Source organism: Lissotriton helveticus, chromosome 3_1, assembly GCF_964261635.1.
Source record: "Lissotriton helveticus chromosome 3_1, aLisHel1.1, whole genome shotgun sequence".
NCBI lineage: Eukaryota > Metazoa > Chordata > Amphibia > Caudata > Salamandridae > Lissotriton > Lissotriton helveticus.
In genome coordinates, this window is record NC_136061.1 from 2,095,073,900 (window position 1) to 2,095,091,380 (window position 17,481).

At 38.6% G+C, this 17,481-nt stretch overlaps 1 protein-coding gene across 6 annotated transcripts in view; it reads left to right on the forward strand.

Moving 5' to 3' along the window:
• Positions 1–17,481, forward strand: part of LOC144825271 (protein regulator of cytokinesis 1-like) — a 1,077,791-nt gene that overhangs the window by 456,811 nt on the left and 603,499 nt on the right. For all 6 annotated transcript variants that reach the window (XR_013609370.1, XM_078684109.1, XM_078684108.1 and 3 more), the window contains one exon: positions 14,463–14,610. Coding sequence is in view for 5 of the 6 variants with exons in the window: in XM_078684109.1 (XP_078540235.1) it covers positions 14,463–14,610 (148 nt within the window). In the remaining variant the exon portion in view is untranslated. The remainder of the gene's footprint in view (positions 1–14,462; positions 14,611–17,481) is intronic.

Below are 17,481 nucleotides of genomic sequence, written 5' to 3' on the forward strand. Positions count from 1 at the left end.
ATTCTTACATCTTGTAGAATAGTCTTGTAAACTTCATCCTTCGCCTGACGCATATTTTCATGCAGTTCAGCATAATTGAAGTTTAACCATATATTGACGTTGCCAATGCTGCCTAGGCACTTCCTGGTATCTTCATGCGTGAGCATTTTGAACACAGGTTGCCCTTTCACTGGTGTCAGCTGCAAAAGATCTCCGAAACAATGATGTGTTTGCCACCAAATAACACATCATACTCTGTTTTGAGAACTTCTTGCATCCTCAAATGCACAAAGGCAAGCATGACATTGGAAACCATGCTTACTTCATCAATGATAAGAAGTTTCATTTTCCTCAAGATTCTTGAAACTTCAAAACAAGCATCTACAGATAGCTTGTGATATTGTAATTTGTTGTCATGCTCCACTGGCAGCATCAGTAAACGATGTAAAGTAATCCCTTTAATATTATGTGCTGCCAGTCCAGTTGGAGCAGTGACAACACAAGACAGCGATGACTCTGTCCTTTCCTGCAAATAGCATGAAATTGCTTTAATGAGTAAACTTTTTCCAGTTCCCGCTTCTCCACTCACGTACAGTCGGACAGGCTTCAACGACGTACATGAGCACTCTTTCTTATCATGACTTAATCCATGATCAATTTGCATGGTAACTTCGTCATATATTTTCCTCTGCTCAACGTTGAGTTGTCTTTCCAACTCTTCTAAGTTAACCGCATCCTCCTGAGCATGTGCCATGGCTCTTTCCACTTCATTCATAGCAGTGGCAGCTTCATTTTCGATAACAGGTCCTCCTAGTGGATCCTGACTCAATGAAGCAGAACTCTGACTGTCCTGAGAACTGTCTCTGGCAATCTCGGCTGCAATTGTTGCTTCCTGCTCAATTTCCGCATTCAACATTTCTACATATTTGGGAAAAGCAGGACATTCTATGGTCTCCTTGGCGGCATTGAAAGAGTCTTCGTAACAGAGGAAATCTCCAAGCAGTTCCTCTTCTGCACGCCAAGGCTTGAAAAGTTGCAAAAGTGCTAAATAGAAAAACTCCTTTTTTTCAGGAGATTCGCCACTCAATTTTCGATGGTTTACCAAGTGCCATTTTCTTTGCTTGACCAGACATCCCTCACTTCCTATTACAGCATACACTCCTTTCTCAGTATCTTCTTTGATGTTCCTCTTGAATATGTAATTTTGCAGAACCTCATACAGACAAACATTCTCGAGGTGACTGCTTCGATTTGGATAATATGTATCCAACATGTTTGTCTTCAAAATGTCGGTACTGTTTGGCTCCTTTTCCGCCAAATACTCAATTTCCCGCACAGGTTTGAGAACTCGATTACGCGTTGCAGCAAGACCAAGACTCGCCCAAACGATACTCCTGGACTTGGCATAGAGACTTGCTGAAGACAACCGGTCAGAACATTCGTACGCTCCGGTTTCTCGATGCGACAACATCTTCAGACTGAAACTGTACAACTTCTTGCTGAGGCTCTTTTCATGGGAAATGTCCTCCCACATATCCTTCAATTCTGTCTTCTCTTTTTTGGTGATGTAAGACGTCACATACCGAGCCACAGCCATACAGTTATCAGCCACAAACTGTATATCCATGTTAGCATTCCACATGGACAAAATCACCGGGTTGTAGTCGTTGATGTACTTGGACTCTTCGTTCCTCTTCAAATTGTAAGTGTTTTTAGGTGATTTCTTCATGACATTGTGTCGCAGCGAAGACATCAAACTGTTTACTCTTCCTTTAGAAATCACCGGTCGTGGAAAGCCGAAACGACATTTAGTGTAGAACTTGTCTTTGTTTCGGAATTTACGACGGCAGTACTTTCCACATCGATGGCTTTGGAAACGCAGAACTTTTTCTCTTAGGCTTTTCTTCTCCTTTGCGTTTGGAACAGCACACGTAGAATACTGTTGGATGAAACTCATCACTGAGTCTTCTGGATCCGTTCCAAATTTAGGTGCATCCTTGATCCACAGCAACATATGTATATGAGGAGCACCTCTTGCTTGGTACTCTTTTCTCCAGAAGAAATCCAACACCTCTCCAAGAGGTGGATTCTTCTTATTCATGATGAAAGACATCATAGCTTCAAATCTATGATTGAAGTACCTACATACATTGACTGGATCCAAAGAACACAGTTCTCCGGGTGTCTTGAATTCGATGTTATCTACGTTAGCATTTGCCTCTCGTAGAAATTCAAGTAAGTCTTCCCAGCCATACTCGGCACAGCTCAGAGTGAGGAACCATGTGGGAGTACCTAAGTTCCTCAGCATACATTTTAAATCACCATGACGACGGTACCAGTACTCATTAGTACCACGCTGACACGCCATGAGATTAATCAGGTGAGAATCCAAAATACTATCTTGGACATTGACTTTATCCATAAAGTCACTTGCCGAGATGTTTTGCATGTGTACCACTTTTCAAGATGTGGTTCACTGCATATGACAGTCCAGACAGATCGCTTTCAAACAGGAGATGAAACAAATAGGGAATGCATTGTCGAAACCTAGCATCTCCTGCATACAATCGCAAAGTCCGGTATTCAGAAGCAGGAATTTGATGAGGTCGCTCATCATATCTTCCTCCCTGACCTGTTGGAAAAAGCTGTGGGAAACACCGAGCTTCCAAACTTTCCTCCCAAACACTAATGGGACTCCCTTTGGCTTGTTTCATTTGAAACAACTCAATAGCATTCCCCATGACTTCCTTGGAATGCAAAGGATGAACACTATAATGTTCATATATTTCTTCACTAGTAGAGGGTTCTACTTTCTCAATTTGACCAGCACACAAATCGCTATCCTCTTCCTCACTTACTTCCTCTTCTGCAACATATACATTCTTATAGTATTTATTATTTTTTTTCAAATACAATGTTGCCTTTTTAACTTTCCTAACATCTACTAAATCTTGCCATATTTTCTTATTCTTTGTCGGAACCCCATTAACTAAGATAACCAGAGGTTCCTCTTCCACTTTTTCTACTCCAATTGTGTTAATGTTTTTCTTCAAATCTAGAGGCAAATAGACAACTCTTCCCTTTAATCCTCTCTGTAAATCTGATGGAGGCAATTTCCCTGTCTTTGGCTCCATTCTTACAATAGCCTGAACGGGATGGATACTTTGAATCAAAATAGATTCATAAGTATTTAAATCCTTCAATTCAGAAGGAATCTCAACCAATTCCAGATTATTATGAACTGCTCTAGCAGGCATCTGGTTTTGATTTAATTTGCAAGAACAATAAGTACACACACGTTGATCCAATCCCAAATCAAAACAATTTTCTACCATCAAGTATGTTGCAAAATCCTTCCATTCACTATTATTTTCCCTTTCACTTTTTGCATATAAATCCACTAACTTAGTCTGATTCTTATAATAAGTGCGTCGACAACACACACAAGTGAAATTAGGCCTCTCACTTGATTTCACCTCAAACGTCGCAATTTCCCTCTGGAAATTATCTGTACTGGAAACCTGTACACTATCTTCCACATGACCCTCTTCTTCTTGCTCAATTTCAACATTCTCCTCTTTACTTCCAAAGTAACAAAACTCAATTTCTTCACATATATTCTTCACATCTATTTCAGAACCATGCAAAAGAGCAGCGCATAATTGTTTAAGCATAATTGCTGGACTCTTAGCATAATACAACATTCTAACTAATTTCCTCACTTTGTTATGATGCACTGCTAGCATCCTGAAATGATGAAAAACACTCTGGCATACTCTCCTGGAAAGACAAGCCAGTGAATGTCCATGCAAACCTGTCACTTCTCTTACTCTGCAAGGATCTAATTCTTGCAACAACATCATTTTCTGCTTCAAACTTTTCTTATTAAATGACCGTACAAAATCACAAAGCAAATTGATGGAATCCTGTCGCACACTGCAAATACTACTACACTTCCAGGTGTACACAGGACCCTTAGCACGTCTTCCTAAAACCTCATTACCTAACACCTCTTCTGCCTCTGTTGTCACAAGTTTTTCTTTTTCAACTGGACAACCATCTTTCACTTCATAAGCACGACCACTGGTGTCAACTGCATGCACCAAATCATTATCCTGGAAATAACTCTCCTCATTAAAAAATGCCTCACAGCTTGAACTATGCATCCATTCTCCAGAAAAAACTTCACAAAAATTACTACGATTAACTATTCTCTTCCATCTACTATTTCTTTTGAAATCAAAAATTGCCTTGTTTAGCTTCCTAATTCTATTGATTATCAAAATAAATAACTTACGTTTAATTTCAAATGCCTGATCAATAACTTTCTCAACTTTTTTTTTTCTTATAAAAAACCAGTTTCTGTTGACCTTTCTTAATATTTTTTAACAAATTGCCAATTATCCTGTTCCGGAACATTCGTTTACGAATCTCCCTAAACTGTTGTTTCCTTCTACTATCATGCACAGAGTTATCTCTTGCTCTAGCAGTAACATTTTTCATTGGCCTTTCCTTTCCATTTGATTTCCTTCTCGTTTTATGGACTGAAACATTTTCTGTAGTAATATTTTTTTTACTACACATTTCTTATAAATTGTTGTGCTCTTACCCGGTGCTTTCTTCGTGACTTGACAAATCTTTTTGTTAGAGGACTGCTGCGTATTTTTTTTCACCTGCTGTCTTTGACGTTTTGCAGCCTTTATCTGTCTTTCTATTGTAGGCATGGTGAAATCTTGAAATGATCTGCAGTTGAATCTGTGGAAAAATATAATAAAAAATGTTATTAACCATTATTACCAAACAGTAAATCAGTAACAGTGATCAAAAACTTAACACACTACTTGACATTTTAATTAGAAGATTTTTTAGTCGTTGGCAAATTTACAATACAGAAATACCAGAAAAGAAATGACATTTATATTTATGTTACCTATGCTATTTTATATGTGAATCTGATCTAATTTTATGAGCATATTTTAATATTTTATTGAAGACACTACACATAACCTGCTTTTGAAGGTGTCTTTATTTTTAAATTAAACGGTTTACCTTTTTACTTTTTATTAATTATAAATTTTAAAAATAAATGTTTATATTTCCAAAGGCTCAAGCAGGTCAGCTTCCCATCCTATATCATATAATTCGGACAAATCTGCATCCTCATCACGCTCTTCTTCATCCTCAGGATTTAAATCATCCAAGGGATCAACATCCACTGATGTTTCAATTACAAGTTCAATGATGAGGTCAAAATCAACTGATTGCAGATTGTCGCTCATGTTGAGGTTGTCTTTATCTTTAAAGAAAGATAACAACAATGAGATGTTGCAGAGTAAGAGACAAATCTCACAGATTATAATAGTAAAATTGTTTAACAAGAGTAACATTTTGCAGCTATTATTTAGCCATGTCCAGCGATGCTGAGCAGGTGAAGCCTATGTCAAATTTTTCAGTGAACAGGACACATCTCTTCTTAACCTTGGATAAGCCTCACCAACTCTGTGTCCCCTGCACATACTTAAATGTAAAGGGGCAGATTTATGTTAAATGGCACATCCCCAAGCATGCACCAGTTAACGTGCACCACTGCTCTGCCACCCATGGTGTGCCGCATTTACAATCAGATAGGAGAAACCTGCGTCAAAACCCTGCGCCTGCTTGAAGCAGGCATAGGTCTTGACGCAACATTGTGGAGATGGTGCACCCCTGAGCCTTGCTGGAGCTGCATCGCACTTGCGATACACCTCCAGCAATGCGCCACCTTAACGGCACAGATGCGTCAAGCATCTGTGCCGTTTTTGCCCCATGCTGCGCCGCATTGTAAATGCAGCACACCATGGGTGGCGGAACAGCGGCGCAAGATGACTGGCACATCCCTGGTGATGCGCCAGTCATCATAAATCTATCCCTAAGCTTCTTATCTTGTTAGAGATGAACTGCCATATGTATCATCAAAATATTTTGCATTTCCTAAATAGCGAATTTTAAGGAATAAATAGCGATTCTTTACCATTCCTAATTTGCGATGAGCAAATTGCTAATTGCAAGTTACCCATTCATTTCCATGGGCTAGGAGGCTCATAGGAATGAAGGTTTAATTTGCGATTAGCAATTTGCTCATCACAAATTAGGAATTTTTCCAAGGGTGCAGGGGTGTCTCAAGAACACCCTGCTGCATCCCTGAAAAAGAAATTTGGGGGCATATGGCACACATACATGCCCTAAGGGCATGTGTTGGCGTCATATGGGACCTTTTGTTTTTTTAAAAAAAAGCTTTTTGAAAAGAATTCACAAATTACCACCAATTTACCACAATAGTTTCCAAATCCTTAATGTCATTTTTTACATATTTTTTGTTTGATACATTGCATTTAAGTAGTCACAAAATTTGCAAATCCTTCAGTGCAATTGCAAAATAAGGAATAGCAAATTTTGCTACTCCTTATTTTGCATCAAACTTGTTTGATACATACCATTTGTCTAATTAACATTCGCAAAGGCCAAAATTCGTAGAATTTTGATCTTTGCGAATGCTAATTAGCTTGATACATATGGCCCCAAGTGAGGCCTGTCTTACGACATGGTGCATCTTTTGCATCACTGCTGCATCGGTTTCATGTGGTACGTTTTTTTTACACCATGACATATCTGCCTAAATGCATCAATTTGTAATGTTGTCGCCTCATAGCAAATCTTTTGCACCACCGCTGCATCATAAAAGTGACGCACAGTGGCACAAAAGAGGCATACACCTATCATAAATCTGTCCCTAGCATTTTAAATGATTAATCCAGGATGACGATAAAGTGTGGCCTATCCAGAGGTTTGTTTAAGGTGAGGCCTACTCAGGATTGCAGATTAAAGTTACGCTTGATGAAGAATACAGAGGAGATAATACATGTAAAGGCCTACCAATGAAGTAAGTAATGTGCACTTTATTGCGCCAGTCATCATAAATGTATCCCTAAGCTTCTTATCTTGTTACAGATGAACCACCATATGTACCATCAAACTATTTTGCATTTCCTAAATAGCAAATTTTAAGGAATAAATAGCAATTCTTTACCATTCATAATTTGCAATGAGCAAATTGCTAATTGCAAATTAGCACCGCCGTTGCATCATAAAAGTGACGCACAGTGGCACAAAAGAGGCATACACCTATCATAAATCTGTCCCTACCATTTTAAATGATTAATCCAGGATGACAATAAGGTGTGGCCTATCCAAAGGTTTGTTTAAGTTGAGGCCTACTCAGGATTGCAGATTAAAGTTACGCTTGATGAAGAATACAGAAGAGATAATACATGTAAAGGCCTACCAATGAAGTAAGTAATGTCCACTTTATTGCGCCAGTCATCATAAATGTATCCCTAAGCTTCTTATCTTGTTACAGATGAACCACCATATGTACCATCAAACTATTTTGCATTTCCTAAATAGCAAATTTTAAGGAATAAATAGCAATTTTTTACTATTCCTAATTTGCAATGAGCAAATTGCTAATTGCAAATTACCCATTCATTTCCATGGGCTAGGAGGCTCATAGGAATGAAGGTTGCAATTTGCGATTAGCAATTAGCTCATCACAAAAATAGGAATTTTTTCAAGCGTGCAGGGGTATCTCAAGAACACCCTGCTGCACCCCTGAAAAATAAATTTGGGGGCATATGGCACACCTACATGCCCTAAGGGCATGTATGGGCGTCATATGGGACCTTTTGTTTTTTGGAAAAAAATGCTTTTTGAAAAGAATTCGCAAATTACCACAAACTAGAAGTTGGTGGTAGTTTCCAAATCCTTAATATCATTTTTTACATATTTTTTGTTTGATACATTGCATTTAAGGAATCGCAAATTTTGAATTAAGGACATTTTAAGTCATTTCCACATGTGCAGTGTTTTCAAATTATGATTTGAAAATCGTTTTTGGGGAAAAGTAATGGTTTGCAAATTTATGACAAGGACATAATGGTGTATGCTTCTCTATAAGGCATTTCAGTGTCTCTGATGTCATTTTTCCCATATTACATTATAAGACCTTTCCCCATGGAGCACATTCCTTGTAAATATGCTCCCACCTGTGCATGGCGAATTTAGATTTTGACTGTTTGAGTCACATAGCCATGTTAAAAGTGACCCAAAAAAATTGCAAACGTTTTAAAAAAACACATTCATGTGTCTTAAGGACATTTTAAGTCATTTCCCCATGGACAATGTTTTCTAAGTGGCGCAAAAGAGGCATACACCTATCATAAATCTGTCCCTAGCATTTTAAATGATTAATTCAGGATAACAATAAGATGTGGCCTATCCAGAGGTTTGTTTAAAGTGAGGCCTACTCAGGATTGCAGATTAAAGTTACGCTTGATGAAGAATACAGAGGAGATAATACATGTAAAGCTCTACCAATGAAGTAAGTGATTTCTACTTCATTGCGCCAGTCATCATAAATGTATCCCTAACCTTCTTATCTTGTTAGACATCAACCGCCATATGTATCATATAACTATTTTGCATTTCCAAAAAAGCGAATTTTAAGGAATAAATAGCGATTCTTTACCATTCCAAATTTGCGATGAGAAAATTGCTAATTGCAAATTACCCATTCATTTCCATGGGCTAGGAGGCTCATATAAATGAAGGTGCAATTTGCGATTAACAATTTGCTCATCACAAATTAGGAATTTTTCCAAAGCTGCAGGGGTGTCTCAATAACACCCTGCTGCACCCCTGAAAAAGAAATTTGGGGGCATATGGCGCACATAAATTTTAACAACATTCCTTTACCTCAAAAACGATTTTCAAATCATAATTTCAAAACACTACACATGGGAAAATTACTTAAAATGTCCTTAAGACACAAAGCGTTTTTCGATTGCCTTTCCTGCATGGTTGGGTCACTTTTAACATGGCTATGTAACACAAACATTCAAAATCTAAATTTTCCATGCACATGTGGGAGCATATTTACAAGCAATTTGCGCCACAGAGAAAGGTCTTACACTAAAATGAGAAAAATAACATCAGGGACAGTCAATTGCCTTATAAAGAAGCATACACCATTATGTCCTTGTCATGAATTTAAAAACAATTCCTTTTCCCCAAAAACGATTTTCAAATCATAATTTCAAAACACTGCACATGGGAAAATTACTTAAAATGTCATTAAGACACATGAAAGCGTTTTTTGATTGCCTTTCCAGCATGGTTGGGTCACTTTTAACATGGCTATGTAACACAAACATTTAAAATCTAAATTTACCATGCACAGGTGGGAGCATATTTACAAGCAATTTGCGCCACATAATTCATAATTTTCTCCTTAAAGCACACTATTCTCTATCTAAATTAAAGAAATATTTTCTCACCTTAGCAAATACTTTGAGTTTGAAAACAGTCTCAGAAACACACCAATTTGTCTTCAGCAGAGCAAAAGGTATGCACTCCAGAGTCTGCAGCTATCAAAAGCACAGAAATGCTGTAATTCTTCACACATCTCTCATGTCACCCAATCAAAACTCTTCCCTCACTTTTTTTCAAATGAAAACCCTTCCCCCCTCTGCCATTTCATGCCTTTTCTGCATGGCAACCACCTCTTGGAAGGCCTCTGTTGTTTGCAAGTTCACACAACAATGTTGCAATTGAACTCTGAACTCTGAACTCTCAGTGCACCTGCATATCCAGTGCATTCTTTCATTTAATGATTTTTTATTGACCACTCAAAATACATCTTTCAAAGAACACATCCGTGCACCCTAACTTTCTGTTTTCAGCAATCAAAATCCACCAATCACTGTTACTGCTTCATGAACACAAACTCCACAGTTTTTTTCATTTTAAACTCTCATTTTTTCAACTGCCATTTCATTGCCACACTTCATCTGACTGCAGGAGAACCTTCTCTCACCATGTTTTCTGTCTGGATTGTTGGACATAGTTATATTCACTGGGCTCAAAGGTACGTTGAAAACAGGAAATTACCTAACCTCAATTTACAAGATGTGGAAATTAAGTGGTTTGGCCACAGAGGATTAAAATGTCACCAATTGATACCATTGGTGAAAACCTTTATGCATTTGCCCAAACCTGACCTGTTAATTGTGCACTGTGGAGGTAATGACTTGGGCACTTTGACGGTGTAGGTCTGGAAATGCTTTTAAAGGACACCTTTGAGCAATTAATGGCACTTTTTCCTCAGACTGCCTTGGTATATTCAAATATATGCCAAAGACAGAAATGGAGGTGGTCAAACCAATTTTGTCCACAAATTGAGAAGTCGAGGAAGCATGTAAACAAATCTGTTTCAGCTTACATGAGAGACCATGGAATGGGCTCCCTGTACAACAATAACTTGCGTTACTACATGCAAGATATCTACAGAGGAGATGGAGTTCACTTCTCAGATGAGGGCAACAGAATTTTCACTCTGAATTTAAAAATGTGCATTGGTACCTACTTATAAGTACCTAAATGTACCATAAACCCAAAAGCTCTTCTCAGAGCTACCCTACATCTAATCACTCACAATTATTATTTTACTCTAACATTTTTCACTAATTTTCAACAAAGTACGCTCCCTGGGGCGCTACCCGGTACGCGAACCGGGAGCTAACCTCGCGAATTTTTTTTAAAAAATGGTTTTTTTTCGCACATATAAGCCTCCTCAGCCACCCTCACAAAACCTAGGGGGTCAAGATAACTCTACCGTGCCCCCTTCTACCCATTCTGAACATTATTTGCCCTCCATCTTGTATCTTAATTCGACCGAAACACAAAATGGTGGACTCCCGTAACGCTTAAGGTTCGCGAACCGGGGCGCTCAACAGTTCGCGTACCGGGTCGCTCCCTGGGAAGCGCACCATCAAAAAAGGTGGGAAAGTAGTTCACAGAAAATCTACTGGAGACAATTTCACCAAATATAGATTAGCTCATACTACATACCAATCCCTACCATTTTCACAAATTTGATTGGAATTCCATTTAACCATTTAACCTGTAGACCTCTCTAAATACCCTGAGGTAAATTACTTCTCAAAACACATCTGAAGTGTTGGAATTGACAACCAATGAAAATGTTACTTTCATTTTCTACTTTTTTTACCTGACATTTGATTGGTTATGTACCTGAATATATATAAAGAAAGAGAGAGAAACACAGCCATTTTGACTACTACTTCCTGAATTACATTGCAAGATCATTTTCACTCACAACTTAAACTTCTTTTTAGAAGGTGAGATATTATTTTATAAATTTGAAAACATTTTCAGATAGTTATATACTATCCCTCTGTTAGAGTTAGACATTGAGAAAGGCTTCTTTATTATAATTATGGATTGATTTAGGTTTCTGTGGTATAATTATGAATTTACTTAGGCTTCTTCACAGGCACTTTTTAATAGTACTACTTCACGCCTGAAACCATACAGTGCCCATAGATTACTTCTCTGTTATAAACTCACAAGTACCTGTCTGAACTTAAACCCAACAGTGCCCTATCTCTACTGATATATTTATTTTTTATGCAAATTACAGCAAGAAAATGGAAGGAGAGCAGAATATTTCCTTCGAAATTGTTCTGGAGAACAACACAGAAAAAGATATTGAGGACAATGATGACTCAGATTTCATGGATGAATCACGGGACCATGAATTAGTTCAATGTGTAGAATCTGTGGATCATTTACTTCATTATGATGACGGTCAAATGTGGGAAGTTATGTTCACTCAACAAGAGGACATATCTGACAGTCAAATGTTAGACATTCTATTAAATTTTGAAAAACAATCCGAAAAATAAAATTATATGTAATATTAAAAAATTATTTGAGTCTTTAATCATTTTTATATGTAATTCATAAACTAGTGAAATGTTAGAAATGTTATTAAATGTTGAAACACAATCACAATAATAAATAATTGCTTAAAAAATAAAAAAATTAAAAAATAATCAACAAAACCAACAATCAATTAACATACAGTATTTGAAAAGTCTATCATTCATTTTTCATTATAGTACGCTGCCTAGAACGCTTCCCGGTTCGCGGACCGGGCGCTAACCACGAAAAAAAACAAAAAAAAAAAAATTTTTTTTTTTGCCCCGCGGGGCCCTTTTAAAGCCTCCACATTAAACCTAGGGGATCAGGGAGGATCTACTATGCCCCCTTATGGTTATTTCCACCTTTGTTTTGGCCTCCTCTTGTCTCTCAATCCTCCCGAGAGACAAGATGGCGGCCGCTCCGGACTGTTTAGAATGTTGACAGACACCGGAGAGCCAATCAGCTTCGCTACGCGAAGTTCCGTTACGCGAAAAGTACGCGAACTGGAGCGCTGCCCGGTCCGCTGTTACAGATATATATCTTTTTTTAAAAGTTAATTTCTCAAAATCCACTGGAGCACATATATTGAGACCTACAAAAGGCACATCGGGCTACCAGTCCCTACAATTTTGCCAAGTTTCGTGCAAATCCATTCAGCCGTTCGGGCTAAAAGTGAGGCCAACCGCCCTATGGAAAACTCAATGTTAAAAACACGTTTTGGGACCCCCCTTTTTTCTCGGCCCCCCCTGGACGAACCCCCCCCAAATTTTCAGAGGCTGCTCAGAAACAAAATGTTCCATTTTCCAGAAAATTTCAGCCAATTCCGTCCACAAACGCCAAAGTTATTAGACATAGAATTTTCAAAAATCCTAACTATATATACCTACTGGCGACCGCCAGTAGGTAATATATATATATATATATATATATATATATATATATATATATATATATCTATATATATTGTTGTCGGTCCGTCCGTGTGCCTCGAAGGCACGGAAAAAAGGGCGGAACTGATGTCATCACGCCGACGTAGGCCTATTATGGGGTCGGTGACGTCAGTGGAGTCGCGCGCGATGCCGTACTCCTGTGACATCGTCCACGCCGGCGTGCTACAGAAGAATTTTCCGAACGTTGCTGACACAGGGGGATATTCACATGGTGAGGAATCTACAGGCAGATATTGTATCCACCAGAAAAAGCGTTACCGAAGGTAAGTACTTTGTTCGTCTGGTTTATTAATTGTGAAAAGCATTTGTTAAAGCCAGTAAGCCTGTAGCAGTGGATTGCTATCACATAATGTCAGAAGATAAAGAAGGGTATTTTGTTGCATGCTATTTCAGATGTCTATAGTAGGCAGTGGTTTTGCTCTTGATTAACACTCTGACAAACCCTGGGGAGATTATCACTTTCATGATTTTTGTTAGGCCCTATTCAGGGGTGTTATGTATTGTTTTGCCAACACTAATTTTGTAAATATTTGTGATTTGATAATCCTAGGCATGCGGGTTGGTATCTTTCTGATGTGCACTTCAATAGTCCTCTGTTAGTTATAGTGTCAAGCCAATGGTATAGGCTATATGCATTATCGGTTCACAGAAGTTGTTAGTCATTGGGTGTGGTCTTTCTATAATGAAACGTTTTGTCGAAGGCCTGACTTTCTGTGAAAAACATATGCTACAGGCAAACTTAGGGATAAATTGATATCACATTGTTCTAAAGGCTGTAGCTAGGTATGTTACTCTGAATCTTTCAGATTACCGCAGTAGGCAATTTTGATGTTGGTGACACAACCGAATACACCATGGGGGTGGAAGATTTGCTATAGGCAGGATTTATTTACCGTGTAATACATTAGGGGTGGATTGGTTTTTCACTGTTGAAGCCTGCAATCAGGGATTTTGTTAGATGAAATGCCAAGAATCTTGGTGCTGGTTGCCCTCTGATATGCAGTCTTTTTACCACAGACAACCAGACAGTACAGTTTAGTATTCCACCTAATGGTCTCTTAAAACCGTATCCCTGTGGGGGGGGACCCTTCAAACTAACTGGTTCAAAATATTAATACATAACCTCAAATGCACAGCAAGGTAACATTAGTAATATGGTGCTGTATTGCTATTGTGAGGCTTATGGAGACATTTACAATACACTCGGCCTTTGACCTTGTCGTTTGTTACCCCAAACACTTTATGGCACTATAGGATCAATTTACAATATTATATTGTGTATTCCCCCAATAAATATGTAATGTGTTTGCACATATAAATATATATTCATATAACCACATCTGTAATTGTGCCTACATAATATAACCTGCATTGAACGAGGTCCCTCTAACTTACGGACTGAGTTTTGTGAGATGTAAGCTCTCGGGTGAAATTTCCCTAGGACTGCCAAACTGCGAAAGATTGATATACTGGGGGTTAGGACAAGGCAGCTACATCTATGATGACTGAAAAGCGGAAGAAACCACATTTTCTCATTGTCTTACAACTGAGATTGTCCTTAAATTAGTGTTTTTGTTAATCTTATGTTTGGAATCCTTTTCAGATATTCATTTTTTGTTTTCCAGGTGCATAAAATGTAATTGAGGTATTCGGTTGTTAAATAATGTACTTGATTTATTTATGAGAAGTTGTTACATTTCATCCTCTTTCCAGCTGGTAGCTGAATTGCAACGATTAGAGAAGCTTGAGAGGGCGAAACTATGTCCTATTATACGAGAAATTCGAGAAATATTGAAGTTCTACTGGAAACGCTGCTACTATACCCATGAGCAGATGCAAGCCTTTCCGGCTTTCTATGATGGTAGGTTTTTTATTTTATTCCACTACTGTACTTGTTAATGTGTTTTCCATCAGGATATAGTTTCAAGAATATATTTGTATCATAGTATTGTGAGCAAGATATCGAGAACCCAAAGATCATGAAGATAAGTGTATATAGGCAAGTATAGATTTACTAATCTTACTAGCATTCTATGTTCCTTGCAGATCTGCATATCGTCAAAGCACCCTGGTTTGGATTTCAGCAAAGTAATCAAATGCTTACCGATATAGATTTACCCTATTGATATTTTTGACCTCATTATTTTGCACATATTAAGGTACGATGGTTTTGAAATGATAGTTTGACAGACAGCCGATAAGAGATTACGTTCCTTTGATTCCACTCTAAAAAGCTAGCTGTGCATTCAACTCCTGGTCATTCTGGTATCTGTGGTACTTTCAAACTCTGAATGGGAAGGTTTGATAAAAATACTGAAGAAGTGGTATCGCATCTTCCTTCAAAGGGTCAAAGTTGTTGTTGAACTAGAACAGTTACCTGGTTTATACATCAGCCTCTATAAACCTTTTTCATCTACAGAGGCTAGTGGAAGGAGCTACCTGACTCGATGATGGACCCGTGGTACCAGGACCTGAGACATGAGGTCCCTCTGTATACAGTGCTGGGCTTACGGCCGTAGCTTTTTTTGTCTTATGGTTAAGGACCTGTATTTTTCCCTTTTTGAAAAAAAACCTTGATTTTATTTAGAGGTGGGCAGATGTGGGATATCTGCCAAAAAGTGGCAGATGTCCCTTTCACCGTATTAGTAGTGGATTGAGGTCAGTGGCACTTTAAATACGGTGGATGGCCATTTTTAGAAGATGTCTGACTGCAACACTTTAAATAATGCTGTGTCTTGCACTAGTCAATTGCTTTGCTGCTGAAAATGAGGCAAAGCAGCCAGGGGCCGGAGCATAGAAGGATCTGCCATCAAATTAGTTCAGTCAAACCACAATGGCTGACCACAGGATAACAGCCTCTTTTAGAAGTAACTTAACACCAGAACAATGGCTTAATGACTGATTTTTATCCAGCAATGTATGCCCACATGGAGTGCAGGGCTTCTATTGGTACATTCTGACATTCAGACATGTAGAGTAGATTGCGTAGTAAACTTATGTAGGTTAGATTCAAATTCCTACAAAAACAAGAAAGGGAGTGAAGAGGTAGTGTCCAAAAGGGCACTGGAGGTGGATACGTTCTCCTCTAGAATTGTTCCATAAACATGTAGATCCACCCCATAATATATTCCAAAAATAATGTAGTCCCAGGCAATGTTCCCTCTAATTTCTTTCCTCTGTGTGCGGCAGTGTAGGGTCTCTGTGCGCTGAAGTTATGGCTATGTGCGCCAGGAACCAGACTGCGCGTGCATGCAGCGCCAAATATCACTCCAAAGTTTTGCTTGGAAAAGTGAAAAGACTGTGCATTTCCAGACATACAGCGCCATGTTTGGGTCTTAATGCAGGTTTGCAATTTGGTTACGCTTGCCATGACATGAATTAGTTACACAGACAAGTACACTTCGGGTTTAGAAAAGCACAACACTCCACCGGTGGGACCATCATAAGATTTTACTAAAGATTCCTAACTGGAGCAATGTTCATTGGGTGGGGAAATGTTGGGAGCCTATACAAGAACGCATAAACAAAATAAGTTCCGTGCTTATTTACAATTTGATGGGCAAGCTACTGAGTAATGTCAGGCTATCCCATCAAAGATAGTGTATAAAATGAGATTAACTTGAATACTTTCACAAAGGCCCACAATCAGACCCGCAGCCACACTCTACTAAGAAAAGAAATGCATCAAGTCCAAAAGCATAAACTGTTTTAAACGTCGTGCTTTTGGACTTGATGCAGGTGGCATCTGGCATGCTGCTTGTTATATTATATAGCTGGATGCAGAGAGAAAGAAGCAGCAAAATACAACCGATGACAAAGCCAATAGTCCTTGCTTGTTGTTGGTGTAATGTTACTTGTATTATACTTTTGGATGCAGTGACGGAAGCAGCAAAGTACCATTCAGGGAGCACACTGCTAAGCACAGATTTTCAGTTTGTGTTTTTAAGCCATGCCCTTAATTACATCGGTCACACCCCTTTAAGAGACCCCCTAGTTTTTTCATTCCATTTTAAGTCCTGTCTATAAGCTTTGTGGACAGTTACTGTAAATATAAAAGAGCATATCTAGAAGTTGTAACATTATGGGATTGAGCTAAATGTAATAAAAGTTTCCTATGTTCTTTGTACTGCATCTTCTGAGGAATACACCTTGCGATCCTGCAAAGGCGCTTCATCTTTTATCATATCAGTCTATCAAAAATACCGTGAATGGCCCTATTAGGCCTACAATGAAATAACTCACAATTCTAGTGAAAGTTACTTTGAGAATCCTGTATTGTTTTTCAACATATCCTCTCTGAAAGCTTCCTCTCATCTTCCCCATCCTCCTCCCACCTGTGCCTTGGATTAGTAATCAGCAGTATTTGTCCAACAGGCCCCTTCTTGTCCTTTGCTATGGATCCCTTTGCTAAGTTAGAATCTGCACAGCAGAAGCAGGTTGTTTGGTATTGGCTTCTGGCCCTGACACAGATCAATAACTGTGAATAACAGATGTTCAGTGACATGATATTAGGAGTTTGCGTGAGAAGGTTTTTGGAGCTGAATGGTGCGTAAACATGTTTATTGAGGTCTTTCTGGGTCGCTGTGAGGCCCATCACAGTGCTGGAAAGAATGTATACTAAGTAGGCGGCTATATAATGTCTTTTTATCAGACTATCTTACCCAAAGTCCTGTTTGCTTGCACCACATCTGTGGATGCCCTTGGTACAATATGGAAGTGAGCAGATTTAGAC